Source organism: Cottoperca gobio, chromosome 3 (assembly GCF_900634415.1).
Source record: "Cottoperca gobio chromosome 3, fCotGob3.1, whole genome shotgun sequence".
Classification (NCBI taxonomy): domain Eukaryota; kingdom Metazoa; phylum Chordata; class Actinopteri; order Perciformes; family Bovichtidae; genus Cottoperca; species Cottoperca gobio.
Genome location: NC_041357.1, coordinates 28,943,343 through 28,967,154, shown reverse-complemented (window position 1 = coordinate 28,967,154; position 23,812 = coordinate 28,943,343). Strand labels below are relative to the sequence as shown.

The 23,812-nt window shown below is 44.0% G+C and overlaps 1 protein-coding gene across 1 annotated transcript in view; it reads right to left on the bottom strand.

Annotated features, from left to right (window-relative positions):
- LOC115006508 (transcription initiation factor TFIID subunit 4) overlaps nucleotides 1–23,812 on the bottom strand; it is a 59,807-nt gene that overhangs the window by 25,722 nt on the left and 10,273 nt on the right. Inside the window, 9 exon segments of the mRNA XM_029428797.1 lie at nucleotides 4,890–5,059; nucleotides 12,192–12,300; nucleotides 13,414–13,489; nucleotides 17,089–17,292; nucleotides 18,656–18,745; nucleotides 19,099–19,221; nucleotides 20,147–20,233; nucleotides 20,235–20,300; nucleotides 23,509–23,679. Of these exon segments, the coding sequence (XP_029284657.1) occupies nucleotides 4,890–5,059; nucleotides 12,192–12,300; nucleotides 13,414–13,489; nucleotides 17,089–17,292; nucleotides 18,656–18,745; nucleotides 19,099–19,221; nucleotides 20,147–20,233; nucleotides 20,235–20,300; nucleotides 23,509–23,679 (1,096 nt within the window).

Here is a 23,812-nt window from a genome sequence, read left to right as displayed (position 1 = left end):
CAAGTGTGTAAACGACATTGACCATCTCTTCTGGAAGAATCATTTAGTTTCTGAAGTCATAACAAAACAGAGGAGGACAGACTTTACTGTCTGTTTCCAACTTCTTTTAAATTATTCCATTACCATCATTTTCTCTCTGGCACCATTTTAAGTAAACCACACCAATTATTTAAATCAGCTGCACAATACATATACTCCTCATCTGCAGAAGCTTTGCAATGGATGGAGGGAGCCCTGTTAGCCTTATAATTACAGAGGCAAAACATGTGGCGGTGTCACAAGGTCACAGAGAAACACTAATGGGCTCGGCTTCCTAAAAATAAGATCTTTCAGGGACATTAATATTTCAGAGAAAGTTTAAGAGACTTAGCCAGAGAGCCAAAAACACATTCTCGAATCTGTACTGATACAAATCACTATTATTCATCTAGAAGAAGAAGAAAGGCCGAGAAACTAATGAACTGAACACTTTGATATTTAATATATCATTTAAAAAACAGAACAGACAGCAGGAAGAACCTGCACACAAGATGTAACGTCTCAACCCGGTTATGTTTATTTATATTCATGCAGGCTGCATAACTGTGTGTCTGTCTGTGTGTCTGTCTGTCTGTCTGTCTGTCTGTCTGTCTGTCTGTCTGTCTGTCTGTGTGTCTGTCTGTGTGTCTGTCTGTCTGTCTGTCTGTCTGTGTGTGTGTCTGTGTGTGTGTGTGTGTCTGTGTGTCTGTCTGTGTGTCTGTCTGTCTGTCTGCCTGCCTGTCTGCTGTCTGCTGTCTGTGTCTTGTGTCTGTGTGTCCTGTGTGTCTGTCTGTCTGTGTGTCTGTGCTTGTGTGTGTGTAGTCTGTGTGTCTGTCGTCTGTCGGTCTGTATGTCTGTCTGTTGTCTGTCTGTGTGTCTGTCTGTGTGTCTGTCTGTGTGTGTGTTCTGTGTGTCTGTTGTGTGTCTGTCTGTCTGTCTGTCTGTGTGTTGTTCTGTCGTTGTGTGTGTATGTTGTCTGGCTGTCTGTCTGTCCTGTATGTCTGTCTGTCTGCCTGTTGCATGCTGTCGGTGTGTCTGTCTGTGTGTCTGGTCTGCCTGCATGTCTGTCTGCACTGCCTGTCTGTGTGTCTGTCGGTTGTTGCCTGGTGTCTGTTGCCTGCCTGCTGTGTGTCTGTCTGCCTGCCCTGTCTGTGGTCTGTCTTGTCGTCTGTCTGTGTGGTCTGTCTGTCTGTCTGTCTGTCTGTCTGTGTCTGTCTGTGTGTCTGTCTGTCTGTCTGTCTGTCTGTGTGTGTGTCTGTGTGTGTGTGTGTGTCTGTCTGTCTGTCTGTCTGTCTGTCTGTCTGTCTGTCTGCCTGCTGTCTGTCTGTCTGCCTGCCTGTCTGTGTGTCTGTGTGTCTGTGTGTCTGTCTGTCTGTGTGTCTGTCTGCCTGCCTGCCTGTGTGTCTGTCTGCCTGCCTGCCTGTGTGTCTGTGTGTCTGTCTGCCTGTGTGTCTGTCTGTCTGTGTGTCTGTCTGTCTGTCTGCCTGTCTGTCTGTCTCTTTGCTCCAGACTGAACTATCTCGGCCGTTATTGGTTTGAATGAACTTTGGTTAGATATTAATGATGCATCTTAATGAATAATTAATTGTAATCTGCAACACGAGGTTCACTTTAGTGGTTTTGAGTGAAATGTCTGAAAATAACATTGTTGAAGTTGAAGCATGAAGTTCGGTCCAGACAAACCTGGAGGATCGATCGTCACCAGGTGACTCAATGACTTTTCATGAGGTAAGAACATAAGAACAAAACTAGTTGTATCCATCAGCCTAAACTGTACTGTGTGTTTAGTGCTGATTAGTAAATGTTAGCATATGAACACAATGGTAAACATTAGCATGTTAGCATTGTCATTGTTAGCATACTGACGTTAGCATTTAGCTCAAAGCACCGCTGTGCCTCACAGAGCGGCTATAAGTATGTTTGACATCTAGACACAAAGACGGCTTTAAAGTTGCAGGAAGAGCTCACCCACACACACATGTTGTGCAGTGAACTACACACACACACATTATCCACACACCTTTATACACATGCAGTTACAATGTTTATTAAGATTATTAGATTGTTTTGATATTTAGGAGTAATGCAAACATAGATTATTCACAACACGCTCTCAAGCCGCAGACGTCTGCTCGTCACTTTCAACACAACATCCAACGCAGAGACACAATCTGGTAACTGGAATATTTATTTAGTATAGAACTACATGGTATCCATAGCAACAAGGGTCCCCCTGACAAGTAGCTGGCAGTGAAGATGTAAAAAGGTCCAGAATGACCTACACCAGTTTATATCTATAATGGCTGCAACTGTGTGATTTTATCTTTTCTCTGCACACAAACGCACAAAGAAACAAAGATCCTGAGATCCTGTGTGCATTGATGTTTATGTCGCTGTTTCTTATATTTGTGCTTTTCGCTACTTTCTCGTGTCTCTGCAGCTCTTTGGGTTGTTTTTAAATGTGCTTTATTCATAAATGTAACATGGCTTTCTGACGCCAAGAGAGAGATAAAGGAGCTCCGGTCTGTGTGTTGTCGCAGGTCAAGCTACTTTCATGGTAAACCTGACATGATGCGAGTGCAGCATGAGGCACTTCCTCTGTTTTGAAAGTGAATCATGTTCAAGCTGCAGGAAATGATGCTTGAGAGACAATAGCATCCAATCAGAATGAAGCATGTTGTGTGTGAATGCTCTCTTCAGCCTTTAGATTGTGCTGTTAAGTTTAGTTCGAGAATGAAAGTCAATTAATAATATATTTATATAATATTATATATTATCAGGTCTTAGTATGTGATTATTTTTAATTATTATCAGTAGATATGAGGACCTGAGTGTGTGTGTGTGTGTGTGTGTGTGTGTGTATCTTAAAAGTATCAGTGGACTATCAGTTCTTTGAGGAGCTTTTCTCGAGAGCTCCAGCTGTGCCTGTGTTCTTGTTCCTAAGATTGGGGGGGGGGGGGGGGGGGGGGTGCGCTGTTTTGCAGCTTCAGAATTGCAACTGCCTCTCCTCCCATACCCAGCTCAAGGACCAGCCTGAAGAGTCACGGGGGGGGGGGGGGGGAGAGGGCGGCACAAGTGTTTGTTTGGAGGGGATGAATAAGAGAGGAGAGGAAACGAGACGCGGCGAGACATAAAGAGGGAAATAAAGAAAGGGATAGAAAGAGACAACTAACATCCTCTCCTGGATTCAGAATTCAAAAAAGAAGAGAATAAATCAGGCGGGGGGTGAATGATGAACCAGGACGTCTCCACTGATGTATAAAAGAAACTACAATCACGCCTTGCTGTCGTCAGCCAACCAGTCGAGTTGCAGATTTACAGCCGTGTCCAAAAAGTGTCACAATTAGCATATGAATTCTGGAGTTGTGTTTCGTTAGATCGCAGTGACTTTGACCACCACATTTACCCTTCAGTCCAAGTGGACGTTTGTGCCAAATTTACAGAAGTTTCCTCGTGGCGTTCCAGCGATATCGCGTATACGGGAATGTGTCGGACGTGAGGTCTCCGTGACCTTGACCTTTGACCACCACAATCTAAGAAGTTCATCCGTGAGTCCAAGTGGACGTTTGTTCCAGATTTGAAGACATTTCCTCGAGGCGTTCCTAAGATATGGCATTCACACAAAAAAGCTACAGACGAGCACAAAATAATGTGAATAATGCGAACACACACGGCAGGAACCCGTCTTTTTGTGGGGCGGGGGGGCAATGAGGAGGCAGGAGAGGTCACAGAGAAGATTCAGGCAGAGCAGAGTGGAGCTCGCTGCTCGTACAGTGAAGAGGTGCAGCGAAGGCTTTCTGATTGAGTGGAGCTGGCAGGCCGGGGGAGGCTCCCTCGGACTGCTGTCAGCTGAGAGCGCGGAGAGGCCAATCACTGACACAACTAAGCCGCATAAGTGCCACTTCCCCAGCAGGGGGCGCCCTAGCCTCCTGCCCTGTATCATGCTGCGTGCACCCCCCCTGAGGAAAGATTTATATTTTTAAACAACCCCTCTGCCCCAAGGTGACGGGATAACAACCACGCCAAGAGTCCACGTAACCAAACATGACCCGCAGGCTTCCGTGCTACACTAAAGATACTTTAATTAAGATAAAACACGATAAGGGCGCGAGACTTCCCGTCACGCAGAATTATGCTGTGTGTTTTTTGATCTGATGCACACGAGCAAGATGCTAGAGCTCGAGTAATGCTGCTCATTATACGTGTTCACAGGTTCCACCGGGCAAGCGAGAGCCTAAAGTATATTTCAAGCAATAAAACTGACTGCCGGTAGCAACGAGAGGTAATGAAGACACCATCACTCTCGTGCGATGCTGCAAACAAACCGAGACCTCTCCGCCCGTATCGATTAGCACACGCAGTACTGTGTGCCTTCGGACTGTCAGGATCCACTAAAAAGAGAGAAAGAATCAAAATCTCACTGCCAAGTCTCATTCCTCTAAACTCTGTTCCTTCAGTCCAGAGGACAATCTGACAGCCAGCCTTCAAAAGACAAACCCATAAAGTATTTATGTGTGCGCCCGGGGGTCCAGTGAGTTCAGACAGCCACTGAAGAATTCATTAAAGGAGGTGAAGGAATTGTTAAGTGTATCAAATTTAAACCGAGGCCAAACAAGAAAAGGCTCAGACTGAACCTCTGACTGAGAGAAAATCAAAACTGTCTTTAGTGATGACACTATAAATACAGAGACAACATGTTCCTCACGCAAAACACAACAGTTAGTGATTTCATCACTGCAGCCTGGATGTTCAGCTTTGGATGGTTGCTTAGAGCGGAACGTGGGGGTGCGTGTTCTCTCTCTGCTCTAAGAACCACTTTATTTCTGAGAGGCCAGCGTTGTGTAACTGCAGATAAGAACATTAAATCTTACCTGTTTCCAGAATTCGTCGATGGAGCAGACCCGGGAGGAGAAAGGCCTCGTCTTTGCACGAGCGGATGTGCGTTCCCACTAGTTCAGAGTTGGTGGCGAGTATTCTCGCGCTCTCTTCATTCAGGTTCACGCCGGCCATGGAGGCCACGTCGTTGATGTCGTCATCGTCCCTGCAACATGAGAGATGGAGGATCAGGAAGATACATGGAAAACGGAAAACGCACAATATGTCATTTTCTCGACGACTAAAGACGAGAGTTTGGTGCCGTCGTGAAGCAGCGTGGGATCATGGGAGAGTTTGGTGCCGTCGTGAAGCAGCGTGGGATCATGGGAGAGTTTGGTGCCGTCGTGGAGCAGCGTGGGATCATGGGAGAGTTTGGTGCCGTCGTGAAGCAGCGTGGGATCATGGGAGTTGTTGTCTTTCCACCACCGTCGCAGTCAGTTTCTCCCGGATCGGATTGTTTCATTGTTCATCGATCAGGAAGTTTCTACCGAAAACTGAATTATCTGCAGAAGTCGACCCTTTTCCAAAACAAACACTAACAGACGTATTACACCTTTTACGGGAGGAGACCCTCTGGGGACTCGGGATCCCCCAGTCGGAGCTGGAGGATGTGGCCCGGAGAAGGGAAGATCGGGGTTCCTTACTGGAGCTGCTGCTCCCACGACCCGACCCGGATAAGAGGTAGACGATGGCTGGATGGATGGACATTAAATTTAGACTCCCAACTAACTCTTGTGCAAGAGTATCAAGCTAAGCACTGGTTCAATCCTATTGGCAGATATCGATAAGGAAAACTAACCTTTTATAAACCCTCAAATAGAAAAATAGGCATTCTGGCAAATTTGATGTCCTTTGTCTGGTCAGGATTACTCATTTTGAAGTTTTAACACATCTCGGTGCAGAAGGTCCTCCAGCATACAGCAGAAGGGAGTTCACTTTATTTACGAAAGTCAGTGAAGGTCGCACACTGTTTAGGGCGCCCGGGTAGAACAGGGGAAAAGCCATCTTTAGGGATCGTGTCCTTGTCGCAGCATTAGTGACTCCTACTGGTTGGTGAGTCGACACTGTCTCCCGTCACGACACAATCCTAAAGAGCAAAGGCCCAACGCTGCTGGAACCACCATAGAGAAGTAATTCAGTTTGGACGTGGAGGAACAGCCTTGCACACAAACTGAATATCAGTATTCATGTCCTAACATCACAATATATTCCTGCTTTTATTCATGAATATTTCCTTGGATGACAATGTGCATTTGTTTTGTTACAGAGGGCTATGCTTTGGTCATAATGGCACAGAATTCCCATTGCGGGGTCTATTTGTGTCGGCGCTCTGTGAGGCAGGGAGATGAAGAGCGTTTGGACGGAGTTTAGCTCGGTAAGGATTCTCCTGAGGATTGCCACAGAGCTGTGATGAATCTTGCCATATACTAATGTCAACAAACTCTATTTGCATACTGCTTTGCTGCACTTTGATTTGTATTTTCTTGATGCACTGGTCATTTCTCAGAAACATAACGCTGACTTCACACTGTTTACATGGCATTACATATTAGAAGAGAGATGGAAGAGGGGAAATATGCAGGACTTGTGTTTGGATCATTGCATGTGACAGTGAATAAGGTCCCCACATCCTTCAAATGCTCTAACTTTCTTTGCGAGTTGTCACCAAGACAAATTCCCCCACAATTATTGTACTTGGCAAGTAAGTAAATGTGATTCTGGCCTGAATTAGCCGAGCGGTGACGTGTTGTGCTCACAGGACTGGCCCAGAGCGAGCAGCAGATTTTCTGAGTGGCTTTGACGGAGGGAACAAAGAACCACAGAACACACACAGAGTGGCCTCTCGCCACTCACTGGCTCACCTCCACAGTCATTTGCGTTCATGCCACTGATGTTGGTTACGACAGAGTGTGTGTGTGTGTGTGTGGCTGTGCTTTTGCGTATGCATGTGTGCGGCGCGGGGCACCGAGTTCTTTCAGGCGCCTGAGCGTGGGCACACGCCATCAGCTAACTCCACCCCACCGAGGCCCTCCTGCTCCTCGGTGCGGCCACAGAGAGGCGATATGAAACTTGACACCACAGCGGGAGGTTGACAAAGACGATTAGAGCATCTCCCTGAACCTCACACACCTCTACCTTCTCTCTTCCTCCTCTGCTCCAGCCCTCAGTGTAATTACGCCTTCGCAGAGAGGATCCACATAACAACACATGCATGGATACATAGGATTATACCCCGTGCCGCACCTCAGTATGTGCACCTCTCTTCATCACGTCCTCATGGATAACTTGGCCTGTCCTAAATAGAAACACGCCTGAGGCCATGTTCGCTCAGGTAAAGAAGAAGCGCTGCGACCTCGTGGATGTATAAACAGAACAGCTGGAGACGTTCATTCCTAGGAAAGTTGCTCATAAAACTCAGCGTCCAGAGGGCCCATTGACTGGCACTAGTGTTTAGGGGAGGAAAATAACTCTGGATTAGGATAATAGTAAATTTAACAACTTTTAGGGCATATAAGGGCTATTTAAGTGTTTGTACTGGGACGTTGATGTACATACAAATAATATCCACAGGTTTACAGATGTTTCTTTCACAATGTAAGTCTGCAGGATATCACGGATGTATCATAAGAACTGGTTACCAAAAAGAAAAGGTTCTAGCTTCCGGGTTAACGCGAGTTCCCGCTCGGCTCATAGACTTTAAATTGATTTTTAAATCTTTTTTCTCGGCTCGAGATAATATAAAACCTCCATGGGTCAAAAACTCATAAAGAGTCACAATTGACCTTGTTTGAAGCTCAAGGTGCCGTGTCAACAGACGTCTGTTTTATAATGGAGGGCTATGAGGTGCAATACCGTGAGTGGCCACTGGAAGGAATTGTAAGCAAGGCGCCATATCTAAGTCTTATAATACAACCATGGACCCAATGGCCTTTCGTGACCGACCCGGAATGTGTAATTCCAAAGTTTGGCCATTAAGAAAATTGGCAAAAGTCATTTAAATATATATTTTTAATGAGATCAATTTAACTCGACTACATCTTTAACATAATGGGAAAAATCCACTCCAAAAAAGTGTATTTCCTGCAAACTGGCTTAGGTGACACTGTACGAGTTACAATACATGGCATTAGTCTATTTAGTGAATATAATATGCAAATGTATCCCTGAGACGAAAGTAGCTGTTTCTCATGTGTTGATGCAGAAACATCTACATGGGGTAACATGGAAACAATGTCAGCAGTAACACGGGGCAGGGCTACAAGAACACTGATAGAATATTCTGAATACATTATCTTTCTTTTTTTCTTGGTCTGATTTCTGGCTATTTGGGATCGCCGGGTTCAAATCAAATGAGAATGCCAAAGACAGGTCTGACATTAAAAGGAGGGAATGAGTTATGAAATGCAAAACATTCCCGACTATACCTCTGCACTAATAAAGCAGAGATGTAATTAGCTTCCACGGGAGCTAAAGAGCAGCCTCTCAGTTATTGGTTTGGGTTTGCTCGGGGACATGGAGCCGGCGGCCACATGAATATATATGCATGTCGTTTCCATATCATGCTTGTGTTTCAGAGAGGGCACGCCATAGTTGGGGAGAGGGCTGCATTGCCATTTAGAGGTTGTGTGTGTGTGAGTGTGTGGATAGATGAGGGTGCATTCAGATCTGCTGCGCTCCCCCCTTTCACCAGCGACCCCCCCAGCCCCGTGGATAAAGGTCCCTGTGCCCAGGCAGGGGGCTCTGATTGATCCCTGTGACTAACACCGAGGCCATTCAGGCTTGTTGCACCCACACTGAGAGACATGGACCACTGTAGAGTCACTGGGCAGCTGATGGGAAGCGTGTTTATGAGCAAATGGACGACAGACCTGGCGGCACAAAAGGGGGGGCCACTAAACTAGGGATGCAATTAACAATTTGATGATTGTTTTCCAGATTAATCGTTTGATCTGAATGTCAGAAAATAGAGAAAAAGGTCCCATTTCCTGACAGGAGGCGTCTTTAATGTCAGTCCCAAACCCAAAGATGCTCCTTTAATACGATGAAACAACATCCTCTGCTATTTCTGCATGAAGAATGACTTCAACGATGAATCATTTATCTAAATATTTGCCGGTTATTTGTCTTTCAATCGACTAATCAGCTGTACAATAAACCCAGCTACACACGGCTAGATGTTGAATACGTAGCTGTTGTTAATTCAGCGGACCACCCGCACACAAGCTGCAATTATTCCCAACCGCACCCTGCCTGGCTGTAACCGTAGATAATGTTTAGATGAAGGTGTTTGGCAGAATACGTTGGGTTGATGTGGTCGTCAGTAAGAAAACATTCCAGACGTTCTTTTTTTTTTCCGTCTTGGAGTGCCACCATTTTTCTTCTTGGAGTTTCTGCAGACACTTTATCGTGGCCTCTCTGAGCATAACATCATCTTGTGGTGTTTCCAAGTCTCTACATCAACAATGTTTTGGGAGGTCACTTTTAAGTTTCTAATTGAGTCAAACTTATTTGTAAAGCCCGAGAGGCACGTCACAGAGCAACAAAGGGTTTAACCACAAAGGAATGAACTCACTTTGCTGGTAAATGATGGAAAAGGTCTGGTGGACTTTTAAATCCACTGTTCCTCGTGTGTTTGTGTGTTTAAGCGCACGATGTGTCCACCGTGTACGACAGGGGTGGATTTGAGGGGCTGAGCTCGGAGGTTGGCAGAGGTCTGAGGCCTCGGCTGGCTCGCCTGTGATTACAGCGGATGTCGAGTGTTTACAGAGAGATGAGGGGGGGGGGGGGGGGGGGCACAGAGACAGCTGCTTTCACTCTGTACTGTAAACTACACACACACACACACACACACACACACACCGATACAAGCACTTGCACAGAAGGCTGGAGCTGCACTGGAAACCCCACAAGCCCTGCAGTGTGTGTGTGTGTGTGTGTGTGTGTGTGTGTGTGTGTGTGTGTGTGTGTGTGTGTGTGTGTGTGTGTGTGTGTGTTTGTGCTCCAGCTGGCCCGCTGGGACCAGTGGCTCAGAGTGACAGCAACACACACATCAGTCCCCGTCTGCAGCTGCACGGTGCAGGCTGGGTGACCAGGCCGGCCCTTTTCTTTCTTATCATCACTTTCACACTTTTATTATGTTGCTGGTCTCGTATGTTAAACCCTTGATGATTTCTAAGTAACATTATACTTCACTGCAACTCAGAGGCAAACATTGTACTTTTTACTCCTTTATCTGGCAGGTTGAGTTGCTAGTTTCAGATGACACGTCTTCGTCGCCTTCATGTGTCGTGAACAGCATGGATCTCTAAATCTGGTTATTTTGTTGAAGGATGTTACTTTACAATTCTCCTACTTCTTAATAATAAACTATTTAAAAAGTCTCGACACCAAGCTGAAGCTCCAAACAGATGATCTTATAGAATACGATGCAGGAAACATTATCTGCACGTTGACGTTTCCACCGCTGGTAAAATCACGTCAAAAACGCAACAAATCAAACCAATAAAAGTTCCTTTTTTCTCTCCTCTGATTTACACTAAACACGGCGACCTCCGCTCACAGGTCACGTCTAACTTATGTTCGTGTTGCACGTTGTGAGGACACGATGGCGTCCGCCGGATGGCTTTGTGACACTGGGCTCTGCTCCAACATGTTCATATCCTCAGGTAAGAAAAACGTCAGCAAACAATAAACCGTGAACGAGACTGAGAGGAGAAAAGACTAAACCGCAGCGAGAGTTCAACGCTCAGAACTGCTGACTGAGAGGATTGTGTGTATGCAACTCTTTCTTTATTGGTATAAAGTGTCATTTATATTTACTATAACCTACAAATCCATATCTACCGTGTGTAGTCAGTTCTTTATTTTGACTCTCTGTTTATAATTGTTTGATCTGATCTTCGTTTACGCTCTGCGACTATTTCATTTCTTAAAAAGCAAATGCTTTGTTTTCAAAAGACAGAAGTGAAAAAGAGAGAAATAACAAATGACGATGTCAGCGGAGGTCCATCACTCATTAAACATTAAAATCAATATCAGCCTCAGCAAACCTCATATTTGACTTAAATTAAAAATGAGAGCAAGTTCAGCAACAAGCGTGTCGTCGGAAGAAAACAGACGACCTGCATGTCGAGACACACACGGGGAGGGAAGCCTGTTTTTGGGGCAGTGTGTGTTGGTGGGTTAACGCACAAGTGCAGATCCTCACCTGACCTGATGAAAGGGAAGTATGCTACGAAATGTGACAGACTTCGTCCGTGACAGTGGGAGCTGTGCGTCATTGGACTTATGTAGAAAGCAGTGTGTTTGTGCGCGGAGGAGGGGCCACTGTGATCACCGCGGGGGGGAAAAGGTTGTCAGTCACAAGCGAGCCTGACAACTTAATTACCAACGCAGCTAAAGATTTATTGGTTTATCAATCAGAGCCCCGGGCGCTGCCTTTCCCCTCAGGAGACGGGAGCCATTACCATGAACCCGTTGGCCCATGTGACCCAGACTCTTCTCGCTCGGGCCCGGTCACACCAGGGCAAACCTTAAACCCCCCGCCTCTGTCTATACACGCGTACATACACATGAACAATATTCTAACATCTTTAAGATAAACACACATGTTCATTTGCAACCAAGCGTACAAACACAAACAATCAGAGAATTGGAGGCATATATGCAAACATACACTAGCATGTACATGCCACACACACACACACACACACACACACACACACACACACACACACACACACACACACACACACACACACACACACTCACAAAATGACAAACACAAATACACAAAGACTCACACAAAACCGCAAAGGCCAGCATGTGGGCGATGAACCTTTTATGTTTTGAGACAAAAGCCCAGCTGAAGCGGAGACGAGACCAGAGAGAGTGAGCAAAGCTGCGGGCTGAATACCGTATGTTTGACTTAACCAAAAGGTATTTTCAGAACCGCATCCAGAAATTCCAACCATCTGGACACAATTACCGTATTTCTAAATGAAGATGTAGCTCATTTGTAATTGTGTCGATGAGTTGTGACACTGACACAAGGAGGGCGATGGTGAGGGTGATCTACGGGCTGGTGTGTGTTGCTATGTGGTGGGCGCAGAGAGGAAGGGCCACCGAGCAACCGGGCCGGGCGGGCAGGCGGGCGACCGGGATGAACACTCACAGCCTTAGCTGAGAGTGTAGCCTGTAGTCATGCGGAGGCTTCTTAGTGAAACGCTGCCCCCGTGTGACCGCTGCCGGGAACAACAATGCTCTAACTGAGGGTCCCCTGGCGAGAAGAGTTGTACCTGAAAGAACCTCCTCCGGGGTCGTTGAGCTTGTTTTTCTGGTTCCCACAGATCTGAACAGCCGTGGGACCTTTGCCTGCTTGGATGATGCCTCCCTTCCCCAAAGTGCCTGTTAAGAAAAGGGATTAACAGCAAAGAAGAAAACACTGAAGTAAACATGAAAGGAGTAATGTTATCATTGAAACGTCCCCTTGTATCTGCGTCAAACATCTTCCTGTCTCACGACTACCTTCAACTGTCTCTGTCATCCTCGCAGGGGTATGTGCAGGGGGGGGGGGAGGGGGGCACGGGGGGGGGGGGGGGGAGCGGTACTGTCGCTCTCCCCAGGTTGGTGCGGAGAGCGTCGCTCTGTCAATATCACTGCGCTTCACCGGCTCTCCTTACACTCCTAAACCGCATCCTGCTCCGAGACACGTTTTCCAGAGAGGCACAAGGACTGCCAGAGTGAATTTAAACTTGATTTTAACAGGCATGTTCCTCGCCAACAGGCACGGGAAAGTATTTTTAGAACTATCCCCGCATTCCAATTTATGGGCATAAAACAACCTACAGATCTTTCACTGCAGGCAATCTTGGGGAAGGGGGCAGATCAAATTTGTATGCACCTCCGATCGCACGCACACACACACACACACACACACACACACACACACACACACACACACACACACAGGTACAAACACGTACACACATTTCACACACCACCTGAGAGCACACAGCTCTCTTCGGGGAGCGTTACGCCCGGTTGGTGTTGGGGCGATATTTGTGGGCTTCAGTGGGAAGAGTGTTTGTGAATCAGTGTGAGTAAGCAGCAGCGCAAATGTTTGAGAAGGCTTTCTAACCAGACAGGGGAAAAGAAAAGCAAAGCACCTGTTCGGTGTGTGGCTGCTGCCTGTTTACACATCTTACAGCCTGCTCACAGAACATTTACAGCTTCACTAATGGCCATCTTTGTTCAACCTGCTTCGCTGGCTCTTTATTTAACCAGAAGGTCAGGCTGAGTGTGAACATCTTGCCGAGCACGGGAGAAAATCTACCAGAATTCACAGAAGTCTTTGTTTAATCTTTCATCCTAAACTGAATATAAGTCTGGCACAATGTAGAAATATCTGCTTCTGAGAGGGGCGTGAACGAACAAACGCCTGAAACCAAAATGGTAAGATACTTTACGTGTGATTGAATTCAATCAGAATTCTCCGAAGAAGGCCTGCAGATGTCCTACCTTGCGCTCTGACGGACTGTGTGATCACCACGGGCATCCGGACCTGGCCACTGACAGCGCCTGCTGTCTTCATACCCTGAGGACGAAAGACAAATACAGATTATATACTTTTACTGTCGCATTTCAAAGACTGAAACAATTGGTAAATGAGTGGGGAGATTATAAAACTGCTGGACTGCTTCTGCACTTTAACACCATCACCCGACACTTCTATTCCACCGTGAGATATTGGAACTATCCGCAGTAATAACGCAGCGTAGACGCAGAGTAGATGCAGAAGGATGGATGTGAGGGGCTCTTCCTTCACACAGAACAATGTGGAGATCAGTGAGGATGGATTTCTGTCGCTGAACATGACCTACATTTGCTCGCATTTCCAGATAAGACAAAGGCAACAAGAAGTCAAGACCGCAGTGAAAAAGTAGTTTAGAAGAAGGAGAAGTAGTAGTGGTAGAAGAAGAAGGAGCAGGGGGGCGGTGGGGGGGGGGGGGATGTGCTGGGCTATTAGAGTCACTTCCTTCCTTGGTAGCAGCCACAGGCTCAGCCTCAGGCTCAGCCATCCATTCCTACCAGTTTGCTTCTTGCTGCATATTTTTTAGCCTTGTTTTCCATTCCCTGACACATGCTATATTACTGTTCAAGCTCCTGAAAAAAGACAGAGGCCATTTTTCCCAGAGATCCACTGCAGGGGCTTGTGAGAGTGGGGGGGGGGAGAAGGAGAAGAAGAAAATGCATTCAGCACAGGCAGAGATAGCGAGCACCTCTGGCCAGCCGGCGACACAGTTAAGTCAGGTAGAAAGTTTGGGACTCCGAACAGGAAGTGCTCGTTTTCCACATTAAAATGATGTTTTTTCTGCTTTTTTAAACAAAGTCGATATTAAATATGACATAAGATGTTATTATTACAGTAAACTAATGATATGCAGCATGTTGTTGAATGATTGCTAACATCTGTCTTTGTTATCCCGTGTGAGGCTCGTGTTTATAAAAAGGATTGTGCACATTTGTCTCTGCAAACACATGAAAGTAACTGTTGCTAATCTAAGACTAATAATCAACGTGCATGTTTTTATTGCAGCCTATGAGGTTGCAGTTGTTCTGATGTTGTTATATTTTAATACAGATATAAGTCCACATGTAATAATGTGGTACGTGTGTACGTGGAGACACACTGTTGCACGGCTCTGTAGTGATGTGGCCTAGTTACTCCTCTCCATTCACCAAACATATCATTTGCCCCGAGGAGGTTTAAGGTCCAGCAACTTTCATTATAAGAAGTGTTGCCATCTTCTTCACAAATCAAAATACAAAATGACGTCTAAAATTGCCATTTTTATTGGAAGAAGTTGTTAAAGAAACATCGTCTGCTTCAGATCTCTTGCAATAACAACAATCACATGAAACTCCACCGTATAAATATAAATGATTTAGACGAGTGCAATTATTACAAGGTTGTGCACAAAGTGTCATTTCAAGAGGAACCCTCGATAATGCATCTCCACATCTACACACTTTAAGTTTGCTAAACTTTACAAGACATTTCTTACATTTTAAGAATTGTCCAGACTACAGTAAGAAATGCTTTGGGAAGAGAGGACTTGTAGCCTGCATCAACTGGCTGTCTGCTTTCAGACTGTTGATGAGCCGGGGGCCATCATTTACTAATGTTTTGTGTGATAGCTTATGTTGGTGTTTAATGCATGTGTGTGTGTGTGTGTGTGTGTGTGAGAGACAGAGAGATGGAGAGAGACCAGAGGCATGTTCTGGACATAGACTGCGGCCGCCACATTGCTTTAAAATTGACCCAGGGCTGACCTAGTTACCTCGCTTCACCCTTCAACGGTTAACGGGTAGAGGGAGGGAGATGAGAGAGCGATGCGGGGGTAGATACAGTGAGAGGAACTGTTGGAAAGAGACGGAGAGAGAGCGAGAGAGAGAGAGCAGATGATGGAAAAGAGGAAAAGAGAGAAAGAGAGAAAGCGAGTGAGGAAAATGTTGAGAGAAAGAAGAGCGGGAGAGGAGGAAGGAGGTAAAGTGAGAGAAAGACAGAACCCTCTAGCTCGCCCGCCCCTCTGCCTGGACCAGACCAATCTGAGTCTGACCTCGCTTGACCCGTCCAGAGACTGCCTCTGCTGTGTGTGAACACAGCATTCTCACTGTGCACACACACACACACACACACACACACACACACACACATGCAGTATAACCACATGGTAACGTGATACTGCTGTGTGCCCAGTACTAGACCCTGCAGGTTACCTGGCCTTACTTCAGATGTGTCTCCACACCATCTCTGCTCAGAACCTCGGGTACTACTCGTGCAGTTGCCGGGGAAGGCAGAACAAAAATACTTTTTGAATAATAATCCTGAAGATCTTCTGTTAAGTCACTTTCTATCAATACTGATGAAAGCAGTATTACAAATAGTGTGTCTGTGGTGACATTCACAGGGGGGGGGGGGGGGTTAGATCCCAAAAACACACCTGCAGTTACCGCTTCCTGCCAGAGGGGTCGCCAGAGAGAACAAAACAAAGATCTTTGAGTAACTTTAACTGGGAAAGAGGATCACCTCCGCTCAACACTTCTCTTACATTTCATATTCAGAGAAATAAAGTGAAAGATTAACTATTAACAAATCAGGAGTCACTACACACGACTGCGTAGGAGCAGAAGTGTCTTTAAATCGTGGTTTGTCTTTGAAAGCATTATAATTAAGTGCACACAAAGTGCCTCTAGTTGATATTTTAGTTTGAACTAATCCTAACAAAGTAAATGCTGACTGCACGATGTAATGTCTGTCAGAAAACAACGCCATCATTAGCGTTTAGATTTCCTATAAGCCTCGTTTTTAACATGCAACTCTTTCTGCCTCTGGGTACGATCTCACGGGACAATGGAGGCTTGATTTATGGCACAAAGCAAGTGCGTCAACCTTTGTGCAACCAAAACAGGAAGAGGGTAACACTCTGTGTGTGGCTGGGTTTCGCTTTTACTTCAAATACATTTTGGATCTAAAATTATGATGTATTGAATTAGAAAAGCTCAATAATTTAATGTTTCCTAAATAATAATGAAAATAAATGTTGGTTATTTTGGTGTGTGGGCATCATCTTGTTTTATCATACTTAATAGCAAGGGGGTGTTTGTGGCCTAAAACATTCATTTATACATCACCCTGCATTAATGTGACGTTCCTGCTCGTGGTCACATGCTTCTAATCAGCTGTAACAACAAAACACACAACAAGTGCAGCTCCATCATCTGCTGGTTTCATTCTGAGCTTCTCCGAGGAAGAATATGAAGTTTACTAAATGTGTGTTCTCATTTAAGTCCTTAAAGAAAGCTCTTTGTTCTCAATGTGTCTGCTTTGAGATCCTCCCACTAACTTCTCTCCCAAAACTCCTTTTCTTCTGCTCGTGTGTGTGTGTGACAGACACACACACACAGACACACACACACAGACACACACACACACACACACACATCACATTGCAGCACTTCTGTATTGACTGTAAGAATATTGTGTTATATTATATTTATTACCTGACCTCTGTAACCCTCTTACATACACATGTCTCTAAATATTTTAATAACTGTCCTGGTATATAATATATTGTATCTCTTGCACATCACTGTAAATCACTCACTAACTGTAGTCCACCTCATACATACCATGCCAGCTGCATGTCCGAGAGTCCCAGCGGGCAGCGCGCTGGCACCCGTAGTGACGCTGACGCTGTTAGGGTGGCGTATGCGGACAGCTGGCCCAGCCGCGATGGCAGGAGGGTGGCCGCAGGGTGCTGGTTTGAATCCCGGGGGATGGGTCACGGAGTGCTGACTACTCAGCAAAGACAGCCTCAGGGCCGGGAGGCTCTTCTGTTGACGGGCAGAGAGAGGCCAGAGTTTATAGTCAAAGAGCAAAACAGACATGCATGAGAAGATACCGTGCACAGCTGCAACAACACACACGGCTGTGCTCACCGGCTAATTTAGCATAATGTTATCAAAGCATGGTTACAGGCTAAAGGAAGGCCTGCGGAGACATGACTCGGGGGGTCGCCATATATATATATATGTTTAAAAAATGACATCTTGATACCCTGTTGATAATGCACGTGCAGATGTTAGCAGATGTTAAGCCTTGTTTCACCATCATCGGTGTAGAAGTTATTGTAAATGATAAGCGTGTAGTGAAGCTACGACACCTGCATCTTTCTCATGTGTTTTATGCAAGTCCACTTCAGCAGTTACACTTTTTAATCTGATTTCACGATAACGAACCTACCGTATGTTTAATATACGCCATACGTGAAACATGGCCACGAGGCCTTTCTGATAACCGCCGTCACGCCGACCTGCGGACTGTTTCAGGCAGATTGTTTGACGTAAGCGACCGAACATTGCATGACAACATGTGTTTGTGGCCGGGTTGGGCGGTCGGCCGCCTTGATGTGACGCTCATCGCGGTTGGCTGGAGAAACCTGCTGGCTACTGGCAGGCACGGCTGCGGGGGCCACTGTCACACACAGTCAGAAGTTAGGCCAGAGGGGTGTGTATGTGTGTGTGAGTGTATCCTTCTCCTGTCAGGCCTGGCCTTGGTGCCAGGGAAAGAGGACTTCTCTCAGGCGTCAGTTTAGGAAAATACAAAAGAGCACGAGCTTAAGGAGCTTCGTTAGGGGAGGATTTAAAGGGCAGGTTACAGGAAACAATTGTATTTTAGGGGTCAATTTAGAGATACGGGGGCAGTAAACTGTGTATGTAGGGTCCACAGGAAGAGGACGGCTTTATGAGACAGGAGGAGATGTCAACAGGGTTCCCACACCTTCTTAAACATCAAATTCAAGGACCTTTTAAGGACTTTCCAGGTCTCTCAAAGTCAAGGACTGAACGTAGTTTGAGACACAGATTCAGGTTAATGACTGTTACAACACTGAGAACTGTTATAATGAGAACTAGCCGGCTTTACAGAGAAATACAGAACAATATTTCTATAAAACAAATATTCAAGCATTTTTATTCATTTTCTCAAATTGGCACTCTTTCAAGGATCTCAAGGACCCGTGGGGTCAATGCAGAAGAACGAGTCTGGGAGACAGTGGCTCGGAGGAGTGTAAGGAGAGGCCGTTTGATATTGAGGAGCTGTTTGAGGGTCAGAGGAACAATGGTCTCCGTCAGTGTAGGAGGCAGGTTAACTTAGACATGAGGCTTAAAAGAAAAAGTTTAGGAGCAAGAAGCACACCTTGAGGAAGGGCACCAGGTAAGGCTGCGGAGACGACTTGAGCTCCGTCTGCAGCCGGCTGGTGAACTCCTCCGGTTCAATCTTGGCATCCTGTTGGGCGAAGGATGAAATACATGCAACACTTTACAAGAGAGCCCAGGCACAACAAGATGACACATCCCATCACCGGCTGATGATCAGCCACTCTCATCCTGGCACCTCAGGGTGCAGCTCAGGAATGTGTCAGATGCAAATGCATGAGCAAAGAGGGTCTGGAAAGAGTTTCACGCTGCCATCTACAGGTGGAACATGTATAATACAACAACACATTGAAGAGTCAACTTACTGCTCAATATATGAGGAAAGTTAAGTGACTGGAAGAAGAACAGGAAGCTGTGCGTGAACATGATCTGGACTCAAGCAACAACAACAGAGTGTGTGTGTTGTGTGTGTGTTCTCCTCACCAGCAGGTCTTGAACCAGAGACTTGACGTTCTTGGACGTCTCAGGGGACGGAGAGTTGTGAGACGCCAGCTTGATGAGTGTGGCCAGGAAGTTCTTACACTTCTTGACATTCTCCTGCATTTCCTGTCAAGGAGACAAGAAAACAATTATTTACCTTCTGTGCAAAATAACAAAAACATCTGGCAGCTCTAAGACACGCTCGCTGACGTCTCAGAGGATCAAAGACATCATTTCTTAAGCTTTGCACAATTATTCTGTTAGTTTATGATTATTAGTTCTGACGTAGGAGCAGAATCTGTTAGAAGTTTATATATATATTGTTTAATAATATCTACGATGACAATCATCCGTCTCAAATCAGAACAAAGTGCCCAAACTTTATAATAAAATACATTATAAATAAAACTAAACAAACCAAAACCTTTCATCAAACACAGATATTCTTAATTCTTAATAAGGACAATACAGTAATTCTACTGGTTCACACGACCTGTCGTCCTCCTGCATGTTTTTAAATCTGCAGTGTTTCTGCTCTGTGCAAATAAAGACGTGTAAGTCTGTGCATGTGCACATCAGAGATCCCAAACCTTCCTAAACATCTAATTCAAGGACTTTCCAGGCCAAATTCAAGAAGCCAACACAGCAGCGCTTTGAAACAGGGATCCACGTTCACGTCACGTCACAGGAAAACTTTCTATTCTTGCAGAAATATATAAATTCAAGCACTTTCAAGGACCCAGGTCTATTAAAGTCTATTTCAAAAAGACTTTCAGATCTTGAACTTTTAAAGGATTTCAAGGGCCCGTGGGGGTGACGTGTGTGTTCATGGTGTCTCTGTGCCTTTCTGTCTCTGGGTTGGTACACACTTGTGTGAATGCATGAGTGTGAACGTGTGTGTGAGGCTCTTGGTGCACGGCCAGCTGTGTGAGGCGGTGGGTTCGGGGCTGCGCTCGTGACACAGCCAGCCTGCTGGCAGCTGTGACTGTTCCCGCGCCCTTGAGGGTGGAGTGTGGGCGGTGGTGGGGGCAGGGCGGTGGAGAGAACAAACCTGGGACACGATAGGACCTCCGGGATTCGCGTTGATGCCCGTCTGCGGAGTGTGCACTGGCTGGGAGGCAGCCTGGGCCGGGGCCTGCAGGGGCCATAACCATGGGGGTCTGCTGCGGAGCCGTCACTGCCACGGCCGGCGCCACGGGGCCCTTCTGGAAGAGCAAGGAAGAGACAGGGAGATAAACAGGACGTGACGCCTCGCTCGCAGCAAGGCCACAGAGAACAGGAGGCAGGCGCCACAGCGCTCCTGTCACATCTGGTGTCCTGACTTCGGTGGACATCGCTTAACAGACAAGGAGGAAGGGGAGGTGGTGACGAGCCCGGGGCTGGGAGAGACAGGACGCCATCAAAAGCTGTTCTTAACAGTCACCTACCTGCTAAGGAAAGCCTCCTATCAACACGTGTAATTCCCAACATTAGCCTAACTGTCTACTTTGTCATAATGATATGCGAGGGGACGATATCTCACATTCAAAACACACATTTTGCTCAACAGATGAGGTGCCGTCAGCAGTCTCTCACTCCTCAGCCCTCATCACCTCTGCAGGCTCGCAGGGCCTGTTCACACTTAAAACACATCTTATATGATGCCATGTGGACAGTTCTAAATACAGGTGTGAATGCACCCAATGCATAGAGGACACAATAGGTTCTGATCACACACACACACACACACACACACACACACACACACACACACACACACACACACACACACACACACACACACACACACACACACACACACACACACACGTGGATGGGGACGAGGCCACATGTACATCCACGTATGTGAAGCAGTTGTGCAGTGTGTGTGTGTGTGTGTGTGTGTGTGTGTGAGATAAAATACTTCTCTAGTTCGTGTGTGTACAGTGGTAAAGGTAGGCCTGTCATGATTACGTTATTCACTTATCGTACGCTATATAATAAAGATATAAACTTTATTTATAACATAAAATGCAGACAAAGAGACAACGACTTAAGAACACAGGTATTACAAACAACAGTATTTAAAACAGATGTAAAACCATAAAACAATATAAAACAATAACAATGATGTGGAGTTAATGTGGAAATCATTCAAAGTGAGTTTTGAGCTTTTACGAGTTGCCGGTCGTATTTGTAATGACGCTAACATGCGGTGTAATATCTCTCGTCTTGGTTTTTGTTAAAGTTTTTGCAGCTGTATTCTGAAATAGTTGCATCATTTTGCTTACCTCATCATTACCCGTTGTGTTTACATGTCGCCAAAATAAACAGCAGGGTTCCCGACCATTATAAGACTTGTGCACGGAGCTGTCATTGTTTGTTAACAGTCATTTTATTTATTGTTTCCATTGTGCAGTTTAATTGTATTAATGTTTTATTTATTTAGAATATTTTATTTTTTACAAATTAAAAAATTCCAATGTCGGAATATTTTTAAGAATCAGAAGCTTTTTGAAATTGTGTCGTTTATATTATCATGATATGAGTTGTAGGGCTGGGCAACACAAAACAGCATGTGGTCATTTAATAAATAAATAGTCTATAAGAAATAACCACATGGTAAAGCCTGATCTCGTACACTAAATAATAATAATAATAATAATAAAATCTAATAATTAATAATATATATATAATCATAAAGCCTAATCTCGCATACTAAATAATAATAATAATAATAAAATATAATAATTAATAATATATATTATCATAAAGCCTGATCTCGTATACTAAATAATAATAATAATAATAATAATAAAATCTAATAATTAATAATATATATATAATCATAAAGCCTAATCTCGCATACTAAATAATAATAATAATAATAAATAATAATAAAATATAATAATTAATAATATATATTATCATAAAGCCTGATCTCGTATACTAAATAATAATAATAATAAATAATAATAAAATATAATAATTAATAATATATATTATCATAAAGCCTGATCTCGCATACTAAATAATAATAATAATATAATAATAATAAAATATAATAATTAATAATATATATTATCATAAAGCCTAATCTCACATACTAAATAATAATAATAATAATATAATAATAATAAAATATAATAATTAATAATATATATTATCATAAAGCCTAATCTTGTATACTCTATAATAATATAATAATATAATAATAAAATATAATAATTAATAATATATATTACCATAAAGCCTGATCTCGTATACTAAATAATAATAAATAATAATAAAATATAATAATTAATAATATATAATCATAAAGCCTAATCTCGTATACTAAATAATAATAATAATAAATAATAATATAATAATAAAATATAATAATTAATAATATATATTACCATAAAGCCTGATCTTGTGTACTAAATAATAATAAATAATAATAAAATATAATAATTAATAATATATAATCATAAAGCCTAATCTCGTATACTAAATAATAATAATAATAATAATATAATAATAAAATATAATAATTAATAATATATATTACCATAAAGCCTGATCTCGTATACTAAATAATAATAATAATAAATAATAAAATATAATAATTAATAATATATAATCATAAAACCTAATCTCGTATACTAAATAATAATAATAATAATAATAATAATATAATAAAATATAATAATTAATAATATATATTACCATAAAGCCTGATCTCGTATACTAAATAATAATAATAATAAAATATAATAATTAATAATATATATTATCATAAAGCCTGATCAGGTAAAATGTTCTTGAAATGACAATAATAACGTTTATTATTCTGGGACTATAAATTGTCCAATAAAAGAACTTCTCTCCTCTACTCTGAGCACAGATGTGCAGACATGTGGTCTGTTTAGTTTCTCCTCACGATAATTCAAATACGAGCAGAGAAAATAAACCTGCACTGCGTCTCAGCCGGGTTCAGATGCAATATGGATAGTAGACGATATTAAGATAGGAAACACTGTGTCTGATCAGAGCCTCCAGAGCCTCAGTTCCTCAGAAATGAGAGTTCATCTTAAAATATTATCTCCACCAGCGTCAGTGTGCAGCACAGGATGTTATGATGAGTAGCCAGGGCAGCAATGCCCCGCGGCAATACTTAATACTTGCAGTTGGTGGAAATCAGTTATTATTCCCATTTTTCTCTGCAAGCAAATAATTTGCTTCCAAGATTATATTTATTATTGTTTCTTTAAAGTCCAAACGATTACATCCCTCAGTAAGTTTGAAAACAGGATGATGAAAACCTCAACAATAATGAATTATCATGGCGACAGCACGACATTATTACTTTAAGCCATTAAGTGTTAAGGATGCAAAAAGGAAGAAAGCACGTGAAGCAGAAGACTGAACAAGTAAGGAGGGTTATCTCACTGGGCGGAGTGCAGGACAGGAGGAGGAGGAGGAGGAGGAGGAGGAGGAAGAAGAAGAAGAAGAAGAAGAGGAGGTCTGGAGGGCAGGGCTGGAGGGAGTGGGAGAGGGAGACGGTACCATCTTGGCCGGGGTCATGGGACACTGCCTGGTGGTCTGAGAGGTCACAGGAGACTGCAGGGAAGAAAGAGAGGCCGAGAGAAAAGGAAAGGAAGCAGAGAGCATATCAGAGAAAGTGGGCGAGGAAGGGGAATTGAATACAAGGCACCTGAAAAGATACGAAGAAATAAGTGAGGGGGGGGGGGGG